This window comes from Haemorhous mexicanus, chromosome 4 (assembly GCF_027477595.1).
Source record: "Haemorhous mexicanus isolate bHaeMex1 chromosome 4, bHaeMex1.pri, whole genome shotgun sequence".
Classification (NCBI taxonomy): domain Eukaryota; kingdom Metazoa; phylum Chordata; class Aves; order Passeriformes; family Fringillidae; genus Haemorhous; species Haemorhous mexicanus.
Window position 1 is genome coordinate 29,438,741 of NC_082344.1, and position 22,916 is coordinate 29,461,656.

The 22,916-nt window shown below is 39.2% G+C and overlaps 1 protein-coding gene across 1 annotated transcript in view; it reads right to left on the minus strand.

Annotated features, from left to right (window-relative positions):
* Nucleotides 1-251: 251 nt before the first annotated feature.
* Nucleotides 252-22,916, minus strand: part of DKK2 (dickkopf WNT signaling pathway inhibitor 2) — a 39,148-nt gene continuing 16,483 nt past the window's right edge. The window contains exons 2-4 of the mRNA XM_059844230.1: nt 3,997-4,147; nt 3,195-3,344; nt 252-2,664 (exon numbers count right to left, since the gene is read on the minus strand). Coding sequence (XP_059700213.1) covers nt 2,414-2,664; nt 3,195-3,344; nt 3,997-4,147 — 552 coding nt within the window. The 3' untranslated portion in view covers nt 252-2,413. The remainder of the gene's footprint in view (nt 2,665-3,194; nt 3,345-3,996; nt 4,148-22,916) is intronic.

The following is a 22,916-nucleotide window of genomic DNA, read 5'->3' on the forward strand; positions in this document are numbered from 1 at the left end:
AAGAGAAGCATACAGGTAGTTGTCACTTAAACCAGTTTTGTAGAAATGATGTACGGGGATTTTAAGATGACCTTCATGTTCTTTACCAGAACTCAGCCTACACACAGACACAAGTACACAGACACAAAAATCAGATGTTTTTACTTGCATAGCTAAGAAACATGATTGTTTTTTCAATTGATTTTCCTGTCTTTCTGTAAAGAAATATTCTCCTTAAGCAGCAGGTAAGGAAAAGAATATGGGTATGATACTTGGGGAGGAATGTGAAAAGAAATTTAATATATTTAATCTTATTATACATTTTTCTACATTAAATTCAACAGGCTGCAAATATATTTTGCTACAAAGCTTTGTGTAAGAAATATCTCTATAAGAAAATACATCTCATTAAACATTTCCTGTAAATAAATTATCCCAAATAACTGTGTTTTGCAAGAGCAAAATGGCGGGTAGGCCAATAAGAAGAGCTAAAAAATGCTGGGACCCCATTTCTGCAACCCCCCCTCGTTCATTTTCTTTTATATGTAGTGAGCACTTGAGCAATGACAGTGCTTGAGTTCCTCTTCTGAACTGAGTATATACTGTGTCAGTGTAAATAAAACCTGCAAAATTGGTTCCTGAACTTTTTTAGTATTTTGCAATTTCTGAGCCTTATTCCTGTTTCAGTGACATCGGAAAATGCTGGAGTAAGAAGGAAGGAGGTGTGTGAAATACTCTTGTGCTTTAGACTCTTATGAAAGATAAGGGCAATGAAGCTGAGGTCTGTGTCCTAATTAGGAAGGCTGAGTCAAGTAGTGTAGCTAAGCTAAAGCTTTAAGGAATCCCACTGGTGGAAAAATGTGTCAGGTAATGGTAACGTGGTCTTCAAAGTTAAACTACATACTGGCCCTACCCATGTTGTGCAGAACTGAATAAACAGAAAAGTATCTTTTTATCTTTGTATCATAGAACATGAAAATGGGTAATTATAAATGGGTAATTACAACTTAGTAGTAGGTCAATTATAGAATCAGACTTCTTTAAAGTAATATCAGTCTCTTTACCAAAGTTTACACAAAGTAATATTTGAAAATAAGTAAAATTTTAAAAGTTTTAAAAGACCTGGGAGACAAGTCATGGGAGAGAGGCTGTCCTTTTTTAACCAGTACACAAACAATGTAGGGTTTGGCAGCTGTTTCCACAGTCTATATTTCTGTCATTCCTGGCAAAACACTCCAGAGTGAGAGGACATCAGTTTCAGGCTGAATACATGCTGGAGGCTGGTATGCTGTGACATCACATGATGTTTAACAAGTCATTTGTGGTCATGCCATCTTCTTAAAAACTCTTCTGCAGGAGAGGAGATGCTCACAAGACCCAACTCCTTTTTCTCTGCTGTCTGGAGAACAAATCCATTATACTGCTGCAAAGTGCCATCAGATGTAAAAATTTGAGTTTGTAGCACTATGCCTAAAACACCTCAACAAATGCTGAAGTGTTGAATATATTATATTATAACAGCAACAGAGAACCAACTTCAAAGCTCTTTGTGTTAAGTACTTCAACACTCTGCTATTTCTTTTGGAAATGTCTATAATGCAAGAATGCTTAGGCAAGGAAAGCATATTTAGGACTAATAAGGAACTGCCTGCATATAATTCTGGATTCTGCATGCACACATATTTGCTTCATCTGTTCAACCCAATGCATATTAGCAGTAAACTGAGAAAAATACAAGTAATTAAGTGCCTTACTATGACATTGAACTACATAAAGCATTTCAATTTACCCATGTACAGGAAACAAAACCCTGTTTAAATGCCTCCTCTTAGGTAAACTGCTGCTCTCTTGAAATTTTGAGATGGCCAGTTTTCACCTTCTTCGTAAGGGCCTGGAAAACATAGCACTCTTGTCCTGCAGGAGTGCTTCCTTGCTGAATGTCAGCCCTGAATAATGAGGGCATGTGGACATTCACAGTAACTTTATTTCCATTTCTCACACCTGCAATGTGGCCAATAATGTGTTGACAGATGAGTCTTCCTGGCATGCACTGCCTCCTATAGGAGTACAATGTATACAACTTCTGTAGAAAATCCTTACCACGCTGTAGACCCACTGTAGCCCTAACACTGAACACCTGAAACATCATGGGACAACACAGCAAGGTAAGTGACATTCATTTCCACTCTACTTGTTTGCATGCTAGCATTTCCCACAAACTGGAGAATTATTTACAGGAGAACCATGTGGTAGGTGAACTCCAGCTACACTTGTGTTTGCCACCAGCTCAAAAAGAAACGCATTTGGTGTGACTTCTACTCTAACTGTTACTTTAGCCACTCCACTTTCATTTGCAGTCCCCTTTTTCCACCATGCCATAATGCATTAAACACATAAAGCCAGAGTCACTTAATACTGTCTTCCCAATCCTCATTCAGATCTTCTGGCACACATGAAGTCTTGATTTAGAAGAGGAGGTCGCATCTTTCCATACTTTACAAGACAAACCCTTGGCACAGTCACATCGTTGGAAAATCTCCAGTCCATGGGACCCTTTCTTGCGCTGTTTGGTGCACACCTCCCCCTGATGCAACACAGGCTTGCAAATTTTGGTCCAGAAGTGGCGAGCACAGCAGTGTCCCTCAATGCAGTCTGATGACCGTAGGCAGGGATCGCCTTCGTGTCCTAAAAAGAGCAACCAAATTACTTTATCTCATGGAAAAATGTGAAACTACAGATCAGTGCAGACTTATGCAAATGGAACTGAGGAAAAGGAGAGGTGATATTATCCACCTGTGGCTATTTGAAGGATGTAAACGCAAGAGAAAATATTAATTAGGAAGGTTCAAGGGGGTAATTCATGAGACCTGCCATACGACTTAGTAAGGAGAAATTCAGCTGCAGGATTGTAAGCGGAATTACAAGTGTTCAATTACATGGCTGCTACAAGAGGAGGATGTCTGCAGTCTTGCACAACTGATAACATGATTGTCAGTCCACATCTGATACAGAGAAGAAAGCAGATGCTGTTTCAATCACAGGAACTGTCGGTTGACATTACATCACTTTCTCAGTCATGCTGTGATCTCTCACAACAGACATTCACTCCCTGTGAAATTACTGCCTATTTCTGGTTTCCACTGCTGTATCTTAACAGCAATAACATGATTCATGACATGAAGGAACACAGCAGTCCGGTCCAAATGTGATCTTACCCTTTATGTGTGACAGCTTGGATCGGGGCCTCCCCAGGTTGTGCCATCCCAAATCCTTGCTCGCATAATGACCATTCTTCTTGTTGCGTGGCCCTTCTAGAGCAGGGATGTGAGGAGTAAGGATGCTTTCAGTTACTGGTATGCAAATACCTGCAAGGAAAAGACAGCCACTCAAAGATTTGAATAAGAGGAAAAGCAGCTGAGAGACATGCACTGACCAGGTCAGAATGATGAAAGCACTGGGGTTTGGCCTCAGTGACACTCAGCTCTAATCACACGTTCACCTCTGGCTCCTGGCACTTAGCCTCACCACAGATCTGCTTCATTCACTGTCAGACAGTCTCTCTGTTGCTCTGGCTTTATGGTCCGAGCCCCTGGAGAGCTCCTTACAGACATCTCTCTCCAGTCTCCATGGAAATGCAAACAGTATGGTTATAACCCTCCCCAGGGAGAGTAGATTCAGGATTCAGTAAGTCTCCTTTGCTTCCTTGCAATATGACTTCTGTGCAGTCTTCCAGTGAATCAAAGCACACTGAATGTAGAGCTGTGATTTTAGGCAGCATTTTTGTGTTCCTCCACCACAAAATATAAGAAAAAACTGGTAATACCTGAGCCCTAAACATAGAAATACTATTAAAGAAAATTAGGCAGAGTGGAACAAAGTAGACTATTAAGTTTTCTTGGCTTAGAAAAAGAAGAGCTATCACCCAGGGAAAAACACTGTTGCTGGGAATGCTCATAGCAACAGATGATGTCAAGAAGGCTGACTTTCAGCAGCAAAGCCCAGAGCTGGCAGCCATACCGTTGTTGCAGCGGTTCCCAGGGCAGCACATCCCGTCCCGGTGGCAGCGCTTCTTCTTCCTCCGGCACATCATGCACGCGGACGTGGCTTGGTGAGGGCTGTGGCAGTACCGCCCAACCTCGCACTCCTTGTCATTAGTGCAGGGATAGGCCTGGTGGGGAAGAGAAAGGTCTGCAGTGAGGCACACCTTTGCACAAGGAATAGATGCAGCCCAGTTAAAAAAACAAAAAAAAAACAAGCAAACAAACGAAAACCAAGGAAAAAAACTACCACTGAAACCTCCAAAATAATAGTGAGGTAACAATTCATGGGGCTAGGAGATGCAACTAGGGGTGCTCCACTGCAGCCACACAGCAATCTTTAAGCTCACACAGCTGCTGGTCATTGCTTAAAGAATAAGAGATAGAACCTGCTTGCTCATGGTTTCATCCTTCCTTACTTCAAATGTACATGGACACAAGAGAATTCATATTTTTGTGGATTCAGGGATCTGATTCACAGGCAGGAGCTTAAAACTCCACAATGAACAATCAACACAGCCATGAAAGCCAGTAACAATACTGAAACACACCCTCCAATAGGTAAGATTTCATCTTAAACTCTGAGTAGGCATTCTTCCTTTGGCAGTTGTCAAACACACTGGTGTATTATGAATAAGCTCAGTGTTGTCACCATGAGTATCTGCATCATGCTCATTCAAATGTCCAACTTCACCACTCATCCCTAGCGCCCACCAGTGGGACTCCCTGGAAGTGAACATATGTCACTGATCAGCATTTCACTTTGATAACCTTTGATTCACTTCTGGAGTATACTCCTTATACTTGCCACCTGCTAAACAACACCCTATGGTATGCACCAGGGGATGTATTACAGAGCACAAAATATCTTGCACATATAATTCTGTACAAGCAGATACATGGGTAAAAAATTCTTCTCTATTCATCAAAACCAGCATTACCTCACAGGAAAACAGACTTTAAAAAGGAAAAAGAAAAAAGCAAAAGCACTGCATTCTCCCATAAAGATAAAGAAAACTTTGTTCCCACAAAAGGAAAAGAGAAGATTCTTGAAAGAGACACAATAACACACACTGCCACATTCCAGGATGCTTTCTGCTGACTCCCACACAGCTACAACTATGCTATCTGTTTGAATCTAATTTTACTGCCTGTAAAATTAATTACAGATTTTTTTCATTCCTCAAAATTATTCTTGAAGAAATTGTTTAAATAAAAAAAATATGACAATAAATTTTGTGTACTTCCTGGAAAATTATGTTTACATTTCCTCAACTAATTTTCTCCAGTATTTCAAATAAATTAAACTATTGCTTTTCTTTTCAAAATGATTTTGCAATTAATTATTCACCCCACCCACCCCCCAAAAAAAGCTCAACTGACTAATTCCCAGGGTAGAATGATTACTTTTTTGTAATCATTTTTGAAATCAAGACATATATTTCTCTCAGAAAAGAAAAAATTCAAGGTCTTTAAGAATCCACTTTGAAAGTTGTTTCTTTAGGTGGAGAGACTGTTGTCTACCTATCTTCATGTGATTCTGTTGTGAATCACATAAGAAACAAGAGGTCTTCAAAGAAAACCTAATTTCTCTCATGTCAGTAGTGGGAGGGGAAACTGCCATTTCTCATGTGACTTCATGAGTTGTTTTTCAAAATTTACATTACAGTACCAAAAGTGCTGGTTGGGTATTTCCCAAGTGCTGTTGCCTCATTACTTCTGCCCTCTGAATATGTGCCTTTGAGAATTTTTCCAGGGTGCAGCTGTTTGGAGTAATCTGAACTATGTGGATGTCTTTTAGCCTTAAGAATGGACATTTCCTCAAGAGGATGAAATCAAAGAAGGCCAGATCTTTTAAGCTAGAAGTATCAATAAGAGACAAATAGAAATACCTTTTTGGTACTCTTATGGCATAAGCAGATTCTACTTATTCTAGCACAGCGGAGCTAAAGTAATCTTTCCTCAATCCTATCACTCCTTTCCCTCATTTTTCCAAAACTAATAAATAAAACTGATTTAAAATTTATTATATAGTTAACATAAAAGTAAGACTTCTATTTAAATTGTACCTTACTAACCTATGGATCTTACAATGCAAAAAAAAAGGTGATTTTATATAGACTTGTGCATAGTTATATTGAGTTTGGAAAATACTAACTCTGCTAGCTGGAGGAAATGCAAATAAAAAACAGATGGACTGGCTAAAACCTGGAGATGAAGGCATTTTAGACCCTTGTCTGTCATCAAGACCTTCATAACCGCATCTTTTTTCCAATATGGGCATGTGGCATACACCTGCAACTTGTCAGCAAGAAGCCTACTTGCAGTTTTATTTTGGTTCCTCAAATAGCTTCTTAAAAAAAGAGTTCCCCGATCCTGAATGGTGCTAATGAATGCTCTCACATACCATATCTAGTGATTGTTTTACTTTTGGCTTTTAAGCTGAGTGACACGGAAAAGATATTTTAAGATACACATCTAATTGCCAGCTCTACCCTCTGTTCTTGAGAATGGTGAAAATAACAAAAGACAACTTCAAAAATTGCTAGGAAAATCAAGAGAACCCAGCCTTTCTTCCCAATCTAGAGCCCATTCCTAAATAAAAATGATACTTCTGAATTACAATAAGCCAAAACTGACCTACCTAAGGCAAATGACCGCAGCACATCAAAAAATAAGTATTTCATGTAGCTTAGATTACAACTAATAGGTCCACTCAAAAGACCAGCGACCAGCCAGCCGTACAAGAAACCCTCTTGCAAATGCCTGCTGCCACCAACTATTTTCATCTGCCAAAATCACTATCCATTTATAGCCTGGCTATCAATCAAGGGACCTTGAAACAAAAATGCCTATATAGCCTTGTGTCTGTTTCCTAGTCACTAGACATTCATTAGAATAGACATAATTCCTGCTGTCAGAAGAGTAATTCCTATTGCTGTGTAGCATTCATTATAGAAACAGAAAAATAAAATAACATATTGTCTACTTAGCCTTGGTTAGCAGGAGGGAAATGCATCCATAATTATTCCTTTGTTGTCAGTTGAGTCAATCAAGGTATATTTCTTTAAAATACAGGGTAAAGAAAACATGTAAAAACGTACATGTTAAATATTATCTATGAATAAGTCAAGGTTTCCAAAATCTCCTGCACCACAGTGCCTGGAACAGAGTCTTTACGTTCAGAGAATTGTGGAGAACATTTCCTATATACAACACAAAGACACAGATCAGTCCCAGATGGAGAGGGAAGAAGCAAGCTGGAAACCAGCTCTACTTCCCCAGCAATGATAACTAATTCTGTAAGGCACATCATCCCTTCACATTCTTCAGCTACACATATCATTTTCTGGTTGTAAATCCCCATTCACTAAACACAGCTTTGACAGCATGGGAAACCAGATGAAACCGAGATAAAATACGGAGCACTCTCTGAAGCTGCATTTAAACAATCTTATTTTTTTATTCCTCTTGCAGGCAATCAAGTCACCCGTAGCATGACATGAACTAGATGTGCCTGTGATAATGAGTCACATTTTCAGAATGCGGTGTCTGATTAAGAGCATTGTTTACTGACACGGTTTTTCCTCAGCCATTCCAATTAGTTCTGTATCCTTGTATAAAAGATACTGTTGATTACTTGTCCAAAACTCTACAGCAAAGGGATTTTTGTACTGTTGGAGGATTCAGGCTAGATGTTGAAATGGATGTTGCTTCTGCTGCACCAAAATGTCACCTGCATCAGTCCACCAAGACTAGCCCTTACCAGTCAGGTCACAACAACACAGAGATGTTAGACTTCTCTCTTGGGGAGAGAGAATATTCCTTCCCTTCTGAATTTATATTCAAAATTTCATGAATGCATGATAGAAATACTCAAGGAAAATTATGCAGAGGATAGAGGACAAAAGTTGGGGATTTTTATAGTTGAACAAATTGTTCCAAGCACTTAGATCTTCCTTTTTATATTAACTTCCCAGGAAGGCTGCATAAGGAACTGACTGCCTACATTTTGCAGCTAAGTGGGTAATGCCATTCCCATGATTTGAGAATCATGCAGCAGTGAGGTTTATGCTTATCTTTGTTTTCCCCTTTTGACAGAGGAGCTCTTAGCCCCTTTTCTCAGTGCAATGACACTTTCTTGATATTTTTGCTGGAGTCATTTTCTATCACACATATTTTTCAGGCACCACAGAGTTTCACTGCAAGTTGTAGCAATATTAAGTGGTGAGACTGTAGTGCTAAGAAGCCAAAGAGTTTGAGTCTCTCTGTCTCACACTATGAAACGTAATGGAGAAGCACTCCAGGGGGAGAGTAAGACAGACGCTGTAATGTGCTGAAGGGTGAGAAGACTGATGGCAAACATACTTTATTGAGCTTTGGGACATAAGGTCTTGAATTTCAGCATGGCCTCCAGCAAATATTTGAAGACAATATTCCCAGCCAGTGTCTTAAGTCGCCAGGCTCTCATCTGCTCGTATTAGGATGTCTCGTTTGTTTTTATGCTGAAGTACTCCACACCGTACTAGGTAATCACAAGTCAGTGAAAGGCAGGAAGAGCCACTGGCATTTTTGCCTAGACTGTGTCATCACTTGTCCAGCACAAGCAGTTGAGACACTGCTGGCTTCAGACCCACCTTCAACACTGACAGGAACTGTGCCCAAATAGGTGTTTTGATGGAACAGATATCAGTAGTGATTCCCTCAGAAGCAATTAACTTTTTTTTAAAGCACATCATAAAATCCAAGTGCAGAGTCAGTCCTGGCAGAAAATCATGGCTACTACCCCTCCCAGCAGAAGAAACAGCATGGAGGTTATCCATTAGCCTTTTACTGCAGATGCCAAGCAGCACTCAGTAAGACAGATGAATTTCATGTACCACAGAAACGACAGTAACACTGCACTTATTATTCTGCATATTCTGCCAGATTTGGTCCATACAATCATCTCCTGATGATAGTGGGGACTGAGCAGAAGAGGAGAAAAGCTCCAACCAGTTGTACAGTCAGGAAGTGAGAGCTCTCCAGAGCTACCAGGTCAGTCCATCATCCTCTCTCACTTGGCAAAGAGGCAGTAGCTATATTGCAAAGGTGAGACAAGGGACTCAAGGAAATGGACACATACATTAACCCAGGAAGGGCCTTGCTTCCTAGGTAACCATATGTCAGAAATCTAACTTAGGCTTTTACTCAGTCTTGTACATACTACCCCTATTTACTAATATCCTGTGCAAATACCTGTGTCACTAGGCTGTGCTACCACATACTACAGACTTCTGCTGCTGTAAAAATCTCTTCTATATTACATCTACACAATCTTTTATACTCATACAATGTCTGTGAGATAGGTCACCACAAATTAATTGGTACTGCAACTCAGTTTATTACTCACTTGTTAGTTAAGGAAAAAAAGTTATATTTTCTCTATTTCAATTAATCGTGCTTCTGTAAATTTTAAAATAATGACTGTGAAGGAGGTGGAAGCTGATCTCTTTGTAGCCAATATGCTGGCTAGATGATCAAAACTGTCCTGAACTACAGGCAAGAGGACAGAGTTTCCAACCTCCACTTGAGAGATGAACAAAAGAGCTTGTTTGCCTTTAGTCTTGGGCATATTGCTTAATATTCCAAAGCCATCAGGCACAATGAAGCAACCAACCGGCTCAACCATGGTGAGAGTCTCTCCTTCCCATCCTGCTTTGGACAGGACAGAACTATCTTTCAGAGCAAGGACTTGATCCCCATGGAGCAAACATATGAAATAGCCACAGGGGTGCCATGTTTTCTTTTTCTTTTCTCTTACTCTGAAGAATTAGTAATCCAAATTAAAAGCATGCCAATAAATTAGGAAATGCAAACATATGCTTTAACCAAGTAGCCTGCTGTCAAGACTAACTACAAAGAATGCAAGTCATTGTTTGGCTCCCCAGTTGGACCTGATTCTGAGTTGGGTCTCAAATTTGTTTTGGCTTTTAACAGATCAACATTGGTGGGACAGTTGTATGCAACATGTGGCCTGTAGAGCTAAATGAATACATCACATGTGGGATTCGACCCACTCGCCTCTTTGGAGACCGAGTGAAGATTCTCTCAGAAGTCTGAGAGAAATCCTAACATGATCTCACAGGATACAAACCTTAGTAACAATGGAAATAACAGCTCTTTATTCAGCACCACATGAATGTGATAAAGCAGAATGGAGGGGGTAAGAGGGGAATTCAAAGCCTTTTAATAACGAACAAACAAAGCAAACTCCCAGCTCTTTGTGGGTTGTCTTTTTCCCTGCAAGGCAACTAAACTACTTACTGATAGCTTCTCAGGTGTATCCAGAAAAATCCACCTTCGACAGACTTCGGCCTAACTTTCTCCTAGCTGCTAAGCAGACATGTAGGTTAAAATGTGGATGAGAAATTACCATTATTTACTATTATATTATTAATCCCAAACAAGAAAAGTGTTTATCAGCAGCCATCTGGAGTGATGTATTTTTCCCACAGCACTGCTGATGTTGCTTTTTTCTATTCTTAGCTCAGCATAGGCATAGATGATAGCGAGGGATCTCACTGTGTGCAAGCACAAAGCCATGGTTAATTTATCCCACAGAGGAAATCATGCTGTGCTCTCAGACAGCTCCAGACATAGATCCTGTCTCAGACTGAGAAACCAGAAACTCTCAACTCTCAGTGACTGCTGTGGCACAGATCCTTCCTAAAAGAAAAACTTAACAGTAGTTGCAATGAAACAGTTTTACTTCTTTCAGTTGCCATAGCAAGCTCAATGATTCAATTTTTCTCACCAAACCGTGTTTTTGTTAAAATAATATAACTCTGACCCATTTCTCTCTCAGACCTAAAGAGAAAATTGCCATATTCAGCTTCTAGATTCAGTACAAGCACTTTCTTCTAGAGATAATGTATTTTTAACTCTTCAATTTAACACAACACTGCTGTTACATGAGGTCTGATTCACAGAGTACTACATCATGGATACATATACTGCAGCTTCCAAAGATCACTCCTTCAAACTATGTGGATAATGGTCCCAGAAGCCTGCATTATTAAACAATAAATATTAATTTTTCAAAGGAATTCTCAATCCACTGCTAGACCACCAGGGAAAGAACATTTCTATGACCTGCAGTAGTCCAGCTCTCATGATTTGCTAGAGCCAAAGAAAACTCAGATCTTAACAACCAGAAAACAAACCTCACTGAGGTCCCTCTGAATCAACTGAGGCAAGACTCACAGGGGTCCTCTCATAAATTTTCTTTGTCCAAACAATAATGCCATGGAAAACAACATCCTGTTCTGCAAGCACTAGGCAGTTATGGAGGGAGCTGTGCTTGGGGGGAGTGTGTAGCTGCACCTGGTGGAAAGAGAGTCAAACACCTCCAAATAAACAGGGGAGCTGGGCTGCCCTATTTCACACAGCACTAGTCAGTATTAGTGGTGACTCTCCCAGCGCAGAGAAGAAAAAGCCTCCAAGGATTTTCCTTAATGATAGCTCACTCAATATGACCCTATGGGTCTCTCAGCCCACATAAAGAATTTCAACAAGCATTTTAGGTCTAGACTATCTAGATCACTCCAACCTATTCTACATCTTATAAATCTACACCTTCTCTTACAGAACTACCTACATTTTGTGCCCTGCTGGGAGAAAGTAGTGTCTGTTTAAAGCTGGCCTTGGCTTCAGAAAGACATAGGGATGAAGGTAATCTGAAAGAATGCAAGTGGATCAGTAAAATTTCCAGGAGGATACTATTATCTCAGCTAAACCTGCCTTAACTTAGTGCATTTTACATGTGGCACGAAAGTATAAACATAAATGTTTACCACATTTAGGACAATCCACATTAAAATTTTATTGAATTTAATTCACCTTCAATTCCTCATCATACTTCTATAAATTTTAAAATAATGACTGTGAAGGAGGTGGAAGCTGACCTCAGAAAAAACAGGTAAAGCCAGAAATTAGTTACACTTCCAAGTAACTTAAAGGGCAGCACTGTATGCCCAAAATATGCACAGATGTACATTGCTTATCACAGAACAGCATCAAACTTGCTCCAGAATACAGCAAATACATTGTTGTCTCTGAGGGAGCACAGCTACAAGTTTTCCAGTTCTATCCCATCTTTAAGACAAATTGTCACCCTTAGGTCCATACTGGCATCACTCTGCTTCTCAAAGGAAGCAATTATGTTTCCTGCCCCATGCACAGGGTGTATACAGAGGTGTTCAGCTTTTCCCAGCCTACCTGATATTGCGACCATGATATTTCATAGCAGTGAAATAGCATGTTTGCTCCTCAATATTTGGAGAGATCACAAGCCACCTACTCTGCTTGATTTTGAAGGTGGCTTCCTGCTCTGTAGAACTGGAACCTTACAGAAGAGATGATTAAAGAAGGTACAAAAATTTGGGCAACATTCAGTTTGACCCCAAATCTTACAGGCTCTGTCTCAATGTGTCTGATTCATGTTGTTTGGTGAACTACCAGCAGCAGCATCACAACAGAGCATCAAAACAATGTTAGGTACTCGTTAAAGTCAACAGTGTAGTTCTAAATCATTATGACAGGAAGCCTCCAAGTCTTGATTTTATGTCATGTTCAAATGCATCACCAAAGGCTGCTTAAAGAATGAAGGTTTGTTAACACATGCTTTGTTCTATGTCCAGTCTTTTCAGAAGACTGTTCTTGCCCTTTTATCTCTGCCTTTTCCCCTCTCCTTTTCTGAAGGTTGTCCTTTTTAGTTTTGTCTCTAATTGGCTATTTATCACCCGTTCCAGCATGAGAGTCTTTTGGCATTTTGATCAACATGTTTACTGCAATGGATGAGCAGTTGGAGTACTAAGAATACTATCCAGATGAAAACAGCTAGCAGTTGGAGTACTAAGAATACTATCCAGATGAAAACCCTATGGCTCCTAAAGTACCAGGCATGAAAACAGAGGGAAATACCCAGATGATGTGGTTTAGTGTAGAATAACACTCCTGAAAACTGGTAGTGAGTTACTGCTTAACAACTGGATTTGAACATCTACAAATCATGGCACACTGTCATGGTGGAGCTTTTATTGGGAGCCATGTCTGCAAGCATGTATACAGAGCAAGAAAAATGAGATGACAGCTTTACCTTCTGTAGTATTCCTACTAAGCAAGTAAACTGCCTTTGCTTTCAAACACTCACAAATTCTAGAAAAACAAGGGGGAAAACCAACTTATTGCAGTCAGTGCAAAAACTCTCCTTTGTCTGCTACGCTGCCTGAAGAGAGAGTGCTTTCAGGTTATAAACATTTGTGCCGCATCTGTAATCCTCACCCTGGAAATGACTTTGGTAGTCCTTACAGAATACACTTTGCATTGCAGAACACAAAGCATTTAAGACACCATTTTTCAAAATGTGCTTTCTCTGCTTCTCATATTTAAAAGGACAGCCCTGAAAACATGAGTTTGTGGCAGCTGGAGAGACAGCCAGATGCCATATGTCTGAGAAGGATGAACTGCAGTCTCCACCTCAGCAGACTGCTGACCACAGTCTAACATCATTACTGAATGTCAGCATTATTGTCTCCTACCCTGATGGTCATCTGTGTGGGAACACCTGACTCATATGCCTCTTCCAACACCCAGTTCTTTCTGCATGCATCAGAAACCACCACTGACATCTGATATTCCAAACACCTTCCCCACTTTTCCTGTTCTATGTAAGCCCCTCTGCAACATGATGGCTGTGACTGCTCCATTGCAGGGGGAGCTGAGAATGTCAAAGCACCTACAGAGAATGAAATCAGACATCAAAATTCCATCAGTCCAGCTTTAAAGTCAGAACAACCAACCAACTCTGGGGTACCTGCACCAGCTCCCACTTTCCAATCTCTTGTACCACAGATGATTCAGAGGCACTGCCACAGAAGTCCATGTGTTTTAAAGAAAAAGAAAGAAACAAAAAAAGTTAGTATTTCTTCAGTTTTTACAATTGGTCTGCATGAGTGAGACTGAGAAACAGGACAAGTCAATAATGCAGCTTGGGGCTTTCCTTTTCATAACAACAGGAAGAATTACCGTATCAGAGCGTAGCTCCTCATCCTGACTCATTCTAGGAGCAATTGTGCTTGGATGAGGAGCCAGCAGTGCTTATACAGTGAGACTACCTGCAGAAAACCAGCTGTCCTGGGAAAACATTTGGTCACAGCCCCCTGAGGGCACAGGCAACTTCTGTAAAGTGCTTAGACTCATACTGCTGCTCAGCTGACTCCTCAGTAAGAGTAAAATGAAAAATTGTAATTCTAGGCTATTAAGGCAAATTATCACAGTTTACTCAAAGAAGGCCAAAGATGACAAAGGGAAAGGATTCCTAAAAGCTCCATTAAAAATGCCATTGTACTCTTATTATATGATTAAATTGGAACTGCCCACCAAAGTTCAGCCTGTGGTAAATAACGTAGCAATCAAGGTTTCAACACTATTCACCCTTTTACCCCCTTTTCTTTTAAAATGCTCCTGGTTAATTTTGCACAAACAAGAAAACAGGAACAGCACAGCAAGGCAAGAATAGCTTGTGAGTAAAACCAGATGAAGACTAACATATTTACATAGTGTAATGACTTCACTATTAATTCAAACAAACCCAGACCCCAATTCTCAGAAGAGAGAGAGAGCACATGCAGTCCAGGAGGCAAGAACAGGGTGGCTTCAGACTACATTTATGTCTGCAGCCCCTGAGTTAATAGAGACTGCTCTTAGTTTCAGTCTGCAATAGTCACTGGGGGACCATCTTTCATTCCAGACTCTGTACTCCGACTACACCCTCTTCTCAATCTTATGGGCCCCTTTTTCATTTTCAAGCAAGGCTTCCTTCAGTGCTAGGGACCATAACACAAAAGAGACAGAACAGTAGGATTTCAGAAAATATCTAATTTGGAGGGAAAAAAACCCCACCTAATCTGAGAGAAATGAAAGAAAAAAGAGAGGGGAAAGAAAGAAGAATAATCCTACAGTTTCTGAATCCAGCCAAAACAGACATTGTCCTATTCTAGTCATTGTTAGCAAGCAATTACCTAGAATTCTGGCATTTAACATGGAATTAGCTCTAAATCTGTTCTCCACCCTCAAAATAAACTGTTCTGCTGCTGAGACATGCATTTATCCTCTTTCCTGCTACCTTTTATCCTATCTTCTGAACTTATGTTTTCAAGCACTCTCTTCTTGTCTGAAAATAATATTCTTTATGTGGAGTTACAGAATCTCTTTTTTTCCTCGATGTCTTGGATGTTGGTCAACAAAAAGTCATTAAAAAGTTTAATCCCCTGTGTTTGGCACTACATCAGACTGAGAGCAATTTCTTTGTAACAGCCTTTGGAATAAATAAGCATTAAAGGGGGGGGGTGCTTTTTCCTTATACTGGTCACCCACACTTTATAGTGGGTGGCCCTTTCATTTATCCCATTACTATATTTCCACTTCTAAAGCTAAGCCAGATGCAGCAACCTGATACTACTTTTTAGTTCTTGCAACTTTATTGTAGTGAAAACTTCCGTGTATATCTGATTCTTGTTAGGAAAGGCAAAGAAGCAGGAACCATGGTAATATTGCACCACCTTCTTGACAATTTCTATTCTGCATGAGCTGCATTCCCCAGGGTACTGCACGCTTCGTTAGCAGGCATTTTTCACATTTATACGCCCTGGATTGCAAACAGAGTCATCCTGTATCTGGCCTCCTCTTGCTGGCATTGTAACCTCGCCCAGAGGCAGCCTCTAGGTGCTGTGCTGTCTAGGTGCTGTGCTTTCTTAAAATTGTACATGATCAGTTCTTTACCTGCTAGATAGCCTACACAGCAAAACCAACCAGGGCAGAAAAGATTTCAAGTGCTTTACTTCATTGGTTTTGTCTGCCTTTTCTTTTTTCTTTCTTATTTCCTTTAAGCAGATGAACCCAAAGTAGTGGGGTATAAATGGCTTGCTGTGCCAAGGCCTCATACGAAGTACACAGAACAGAAAGAATTCATTTAACTGTATGATTGTTTCTTTTTTTTTTTTTTGATTTTGTACCCTTCTTTTCAGATGTGCTAAATATAAGCGATAGTGACTGTAACAGTTATCTCCTTTTACAGAAAGACACAAACACAAATCAAGATGGCCACATTTAACTAGCCAAATGGGAAAAAATGTATCCTACTTTTGACTGATAGCCATGGAAGCATATTTTAGAGAAATAACTTGATTTTTAAAAGCATATTTTACAGACAAACTCAGCCTATTTAACAACTGGCAAAAATGTTTTAGAGCATGGAAATGTGCAGAGTTCTCCTTGAATTTCAGACTGAAATTAAACATTGGCCATGGCTATGCAATTATGACAAGAGAAGATTTCCTTTCTTACTTTTTGCTACAGTGTTTGCTGGAAGATATGGCAGATATGAAGATATGACTTACTGTTTCCCTATACTTCACATGACACTCCAGGAAAAAAAAATTATTTTAGTTAGACAGATAAAACTATTTATAATTAAGTCTTGGGTAGTTCAACTAGCACTAGTGATGTTATTCAGATCCTTGATGTTATTTAGATATTTATATGTCTGATAATATATGTACATTTGTAATAGTTTACTGTACACAAAGTGTGATTCACCTATTGGGCAACAGATTATTTTCCTCATGACAAGGAGGGAGAAAAACAGACCAGGCTGACATGAATTAAAAGTAATGAACACTAGGTGGTTTTCCTTAGTCATGAGAAGGGTATTTCCCAAGTCAAGCAATTCCCTTTCAGTTTCCTGCTCTTCTAAATCTCCAGGAGACAGATTGCTCAGAATACACTGGAACTAAACGAGACAGCACATTTCCCTTTGGGCCATGCCTTCAGCTCTGATGAGCAATTGGCCCTGAGAATCTCCCTCCACCTGCACTACACCAACTCTTACATCAGTGGTGGTTACACACCTGCTCTAGCTGGAAGAGCTGCAAAACCCACTAGGCAGTTCTTGGCATAGCCAAGTGACTAAATCCACCTGAGTGTTTGCATATTTTGTGAAAAATCACAGGGGGAAAAAAAAAACCCAAACCAAAACAGAAAATTATCCCTTTTCAACAGACCACTCATTCTCAAAACAGGCACAATTCCTATTGTCCTAATAAGTTTCTCCCAAGTAGGAAAATCAGCCCATAAAGTAAATAAGCCCATAAGTACCACTGTTCAAAAATTAGAGTTTTTCCTAAATCTGGTGGATTTTCCTTGAAACCAACTCAAAGGTTCATATGAGATGGGAGCATTCAGCACTTTGCCTACTCAGAGGATCTCTCTAAACTGAGGCACTGGTGTACAGCCTTGTGCTACTTTCTGCCTGAAAACCCATAACTGGTCATTTTGGTGCACTATTCTCATTTTAATCAAAAGCACCTCACTTAAGCATGTCACTTCAAGTCTTGGCCCAAAGGCAAGTCAGTGCTTATCTTAAAGGGTTAACAGTCAAGAGATAATATATTTTAGAGGGGTAAACTTGGTCAGTATAAATAAATGATCAGTCAAAATTCTTGGTTCGAGGGTGTCAGGCTATCTTCACTTGCAACAATAGGGTATATTAATTACTCAATACTTAGCTCAAGGCTTAGATAGCACATAGTGTACTTTCAACAGTTTAATCTAATGTAAGTGTATTTATCTGGGTTTATTCAATAAAAGAGATTTTTTTCTCAGTTAACTCAATGCAGTCACGCTGAAGCCTACAGGCAGACTGTGTGAAATAGCATGAGCATGGATATTAAGTAAAATATGTAATAAGTGTACTGTCTATCAGTTAGACCTGTGCATACTTCAGAATATTTCTTGAACATAAAATACAACTACATTGCTATTTTGATGTTTTTCTAACACATTCTGAAAGAACATAATTATTCTGCTCCAAAACATCCCTTTCCAAATATTTTTTTATTTTTCCTTATCTTGTATTAATGAGACTTACGACGCTTGATCACGAGACCTGGGGAAAAAAACCAAAAAAACAGGAAGAAGCACATCCTGGTGCAGTTAGTCCATTTTTCTTTAAACAGAGGACAAAAATCGGTCTACACACACCCCCTTGCAATCACTGACCTATTCCTCTGCTAAAGTTTTAAGTCTTCATTATAAAACTCAGTAAAGCAAGATAGAAGGCACTGACAAATATCAGCATTAGCAGCAGTGAAATAATTTGTCACACCACTAAGACCCAGCTCTTTGTAGAGTGACAGCCAGTAGAGAGTGCATGCTAAGAGCAAAATACAAATCCTGGAGGATCCTGGATCCTGCCTGGATCCTCCCCAGCACCTCTTTCAGCTATGTGTACAAACGTTTGCTGACTTTCTTTCATCGTTTCTTTTCAGGGTCAGCTGCTTTTTACCAATGCCTAAGCCACAGCTGTTTACAAGGCACCAAAAATCAAAGTTCATGATCTTAGAGCCTTCAAGTTAAAGTACATCTGCTCTGGAAACAAGACTGTGTCTTAGGCCCAACTTCCATGTAATTACACACACATCCAAGTGGAAAAACACCCTGTGTGTTACAGATTTGCTGAGGAACGTGCAGCAGTACCCTTATCATTCCTATCGAGTGTAACGCAAGACTTTTGAGAAGTTCAAAAGAAAAGCAGCAAGCCCCAAGTTTAAATGAGACTCCATTAGGCAGAACTCTGCTCATGACTCTCCCAGATCACTGTTTTTATTAGCAAGCTACAGGAATAACAGTAAAGCTACAGTGCTTACCAGGCTGGGTGTAGGCACCCATCCTGCCAGAGAGCGCTTTTAGATGTTGAATCCAGCACTGCTGCTATCTGCTCTGTGAGAAAAAAAACTGATGTAAACAAATGAAAATTTTGTGTTTGGACAACAAAGGGGCTTTCCCAGCCAAAATCAGAATGAAGTTTTAAAGTTATCTGGTAAATCAAAAGGCTAAAAAGTAATTTTCTTGTAATTTCTCCCTAATGTGAGAGTCCTCACAGTGATCCCATGGTTTTACTGAGCTTCATTCATTACAGACTTAGCTCATGACAAAAGATTTGAAGAGCTGGTCATCAATACATGACAGAAAAAAAAATTATGAAATGTAAATTTTCTGCTGGTTGGAAGCATTCACTTTCAGTTATTTTAAAGCAACTGGGACACACTTTTGAAAAGAGGCATAGAAATGCTTTGTTTTGATCACAGAAAAGCTAAGACCATGTCCGTCAATTTTTCAGAAACACCACATCCACTCGTCTATGTACTGAGTAATGTCATGGTCTGACAATGTCCACCAAAATCCATTTTGTACATCTGAAATAAAACTCTTAAAAACTTAAATAATCTGATTTGCAGACAAACCTGGTCCCTGAATATATGTCATTAAAGTACTTCATTCAGAAAAAGCAGATATAGAGCACTCCATGAATCTATTTCTGCTTCCTCTGTGCAAAACCCCAGTTTCAGAGTTAAGAATCCAGTCCAATACTGCAGAGAGAATAAACCAGATCAAAGGCTTGATCCTGAGTCTTTTCCATTGGTAATTATGGCTGAGACAGTACTTCCATTTAGGCTACCTCATACAGACAAAACATATGCCAGAAAATTACTTTTAGTAGCTACAGTGTCCCACACATACTACCGCACGAACACAGCAAAGAAACACTGCTAATAACACCTCATGTCCCCAAAGGTGCAAGAAATGGGTAAAGTCACCCTTAATTTGCTGCCATTCAATGAACCGCTGAACCTTGCTTGCAAAAATCAGGAAATATCACGCCTCAAAAAGTATGCTATCTCAAAAAACCCACCACTTTCCACTGAAGAGTTTGCAAGAAGCAAGACTAAGGTTAGAAAGGAGACTAACAACAAGACTAAGAAGAAAGGCTACCAACAGTCTGACATGGATTGTCAGAGAAGAATCACCAAGCAACACAAGCAGGAAAAAGTCTAAAAAAAAAAAAAAAGCTTTTTTTTTTCAGAATTGGGAATAAGATATCAGCAAAAGGAAAAACAGCAACAGGAAGTGCTAGGAAGTAGATATATAGATACAATTTAGAGGCTAGTCTGCACCCAAAAGCAGGACTGGTGAGCACCCCAAGCAGTCCAGGCTCTCACAGGTTCTACATGAATGCTGATGTGTTCAGGATTCCAAGGAAGGGAGACATACACATGCTTCCATGCTTGAAAAATGCACTGCCTACATGTGCATACTAACAGCTATGAGAAAAGCAGTGATGAGTTCATTTTAAACATTCCTTCATTACCTAGATATATGTCACATGACTATATAGCTGAGATTTAACATGGGACCACGCTGGTGTATGGCGAGTGATAACAGAATATAACAGACATCTACTTAACTTGCAAGTATCATTATAACTGTGCTATATCTGCTTATAATTTTTTCTACTGAGGGGCAGTAGAGAAACCTTGGTTAGAGATGAGACCTGCATTGTTTTAAGCAAAGCAGAAATAGGAATTCAGTGCAAATGCCAAAAAGGTTCAAATCTAGCTCTAAAGGGAATTTACAAAGAGATGAATGAAGTCCAAAGCCTTTTAGGATATGACAACAAATCAAATTGAAAACACAGCTATTCCAACAAGCAATCTGTATGTACTTACATGTTGCATATTGGTATACCTGCCGTGGAAGAATTTGGTTTAGCTATCCTAGTTAGGAAACTCTGAATTTAAGTTTTATTTGCTTCTCCCTTTTGAAAACAGAATACTACTTTCCTCTTTTTCTTTTATGGGCCACCAAATAACATGTGACCAAATGTACCTATTTAGTGAAAATGAGTTCCATTAGTATGTAATCTTATACTTGCATTGTTTTCTTCTGAAGGAAAATAATGGGGAACAGGTGGTGATGCTTAGCATCAGGCTCCTGTTTCTAGAATTACAATCTACTGGGAGCCACCAGCAATCTCTGAAAGCTGTCATAAGTGCTCGGAACTAGTAAGATCCAGAGCACACTCAATACATTAAAGCTTCTTTTTGAAAATTTAAGTAGGTGTGACAGGAGAAAACTGGCTGAATGGTGCAGGGATTCTAACGTGTCCCTGCAAAGGGTCGTGATTTCCTTCTGCATCCCACAATAAATAACTCAAGCTGGCCTCCATTTCCACAGCAGAAATTAGACATTTAAAAAATTCAAATAGGTACCATATGCACTATAAACCTTTCTGGTTTAGCATTCAAATGCAGACTCATTCACATTGTTGGAAAATATGGGATTTAAATTCTCCTAGAAGAACTTCAAACAGCTGTTCCTTTACACTTATTTATTCTTTTCTCAGTGCCACAAAACAGCGGTGCCAATAAATATCTCCTTGATGTTGTTTGAAAACCTACTGGAGTCACACAGCATAAATAGTTTTACCCAGTGAGTCACAAAACCACACATCCAATGAACACTTTGTTTTATCAATCCCATCCTTACCTTACCAAGTAGGAAGTGGTTTAGAAATAATTGGATATAACCGAGTTTTCCAACAAGTTTTCATGATAAACACAACACAGAAACACCAGCTAACCGATCTATCTATACAAGCAAAAAAGCATTATAGCCATGTTTTAAAACGTGGCTCTGAAGCTGAGGGGTAGGACAAAGACAACACATATTTGTAGGGCAGTTTCAACTGACATACAACTTTATAAAAACAGACATGGAAGGCTGGGTGGCATTCCTAACTACTGCTAGAAGTCAGATATGCCAAGATGCATACTTATAAGAGGAAAGAATCAATGCAGGCTTTTTTTGTGCCATTGTGGTTTAAAACAATAGGAATTAAAAGAATATAGAGTGTTTAACAGAGCCAGATTTGCTGCTGGTAGAAATTTGTAATTCCCACTAATTTCCACAGGAATATGACAAGTAGTACCAAGGAATCAGATTGTAGTTAACAATTCACATTTCTTGCACATCTATATGAGACCAATCTTACATTTATTACTACTGTGGTTATTTTTTGGGGGGTACCCTAGTCAAAGCAGTCCCTTCAAGTAGAAATTAGTTTATGATTCAACAATGCTTCTTTAACTAAAGAAACACTAGCTTTGTGCTACAAATGTCCTAATTATTCTTTCCACGTGAAATCAGGTTGCTGAAGTAAGGGATAATGTTAAATTGTGCCACCAGATCCATCTAAAATCAGTTGTTTTCTGAATTTCCTTAACACACTAAATATTTCCCCTCATTTATCACACCTATTAACCTGAATCCAGACAGTAATCTCCTCTAGCATGTGCATAAACAGCAAAGTTCTTGACCAAAAAGCGATCACAAATTATTATTGGTAATTAGTGAACCAGAAAAAGTGCACAGCCTGATCTCAGGAAAGGTTTAATCTCTAAGAGATAGAATAATTCTCATCCCCTTTGTGAACTGACTAAATTTAAACTTTAGAAAGCAATACATATGAAAGCACATTACGCCATTTTTAAAGCAACCTGTTTTATAATTTTACTTTATTTCCAGACTCCAACCTTACCTTCAAAACTTTTTAGAAAAGGAAATTTGCTATGCTTTGAGCATTTAGTAAGACTGAATAATTAATTTTTAAATCATGAATAGTTTAGTTTTCAAAAGACCAAATTTCTTTAAGGGTTTTTTTCCCCTAACAAGAACTGAAGGTTTTGTGTTTTTATCAATACTTCTTGAACTTCTTTTCTGGTGTTATTCTTTTTCCTGTTACTAGAGATTGCAAAAGCAGTTCTAATAACAACATAGTATCAGCAAAAACCCCAGAAAGTAAACTTTAAACTTCCTGCTTAATCCACATATGTTAAATGGTCTTAGTATATAGGCACATATGTACAGATATATAAGTAATATATAATATAAAAATATCAAATTAGCATATGCTATTACAGAGGGAAAATGATAGATTATGTCTTTACTATACCACCCCAA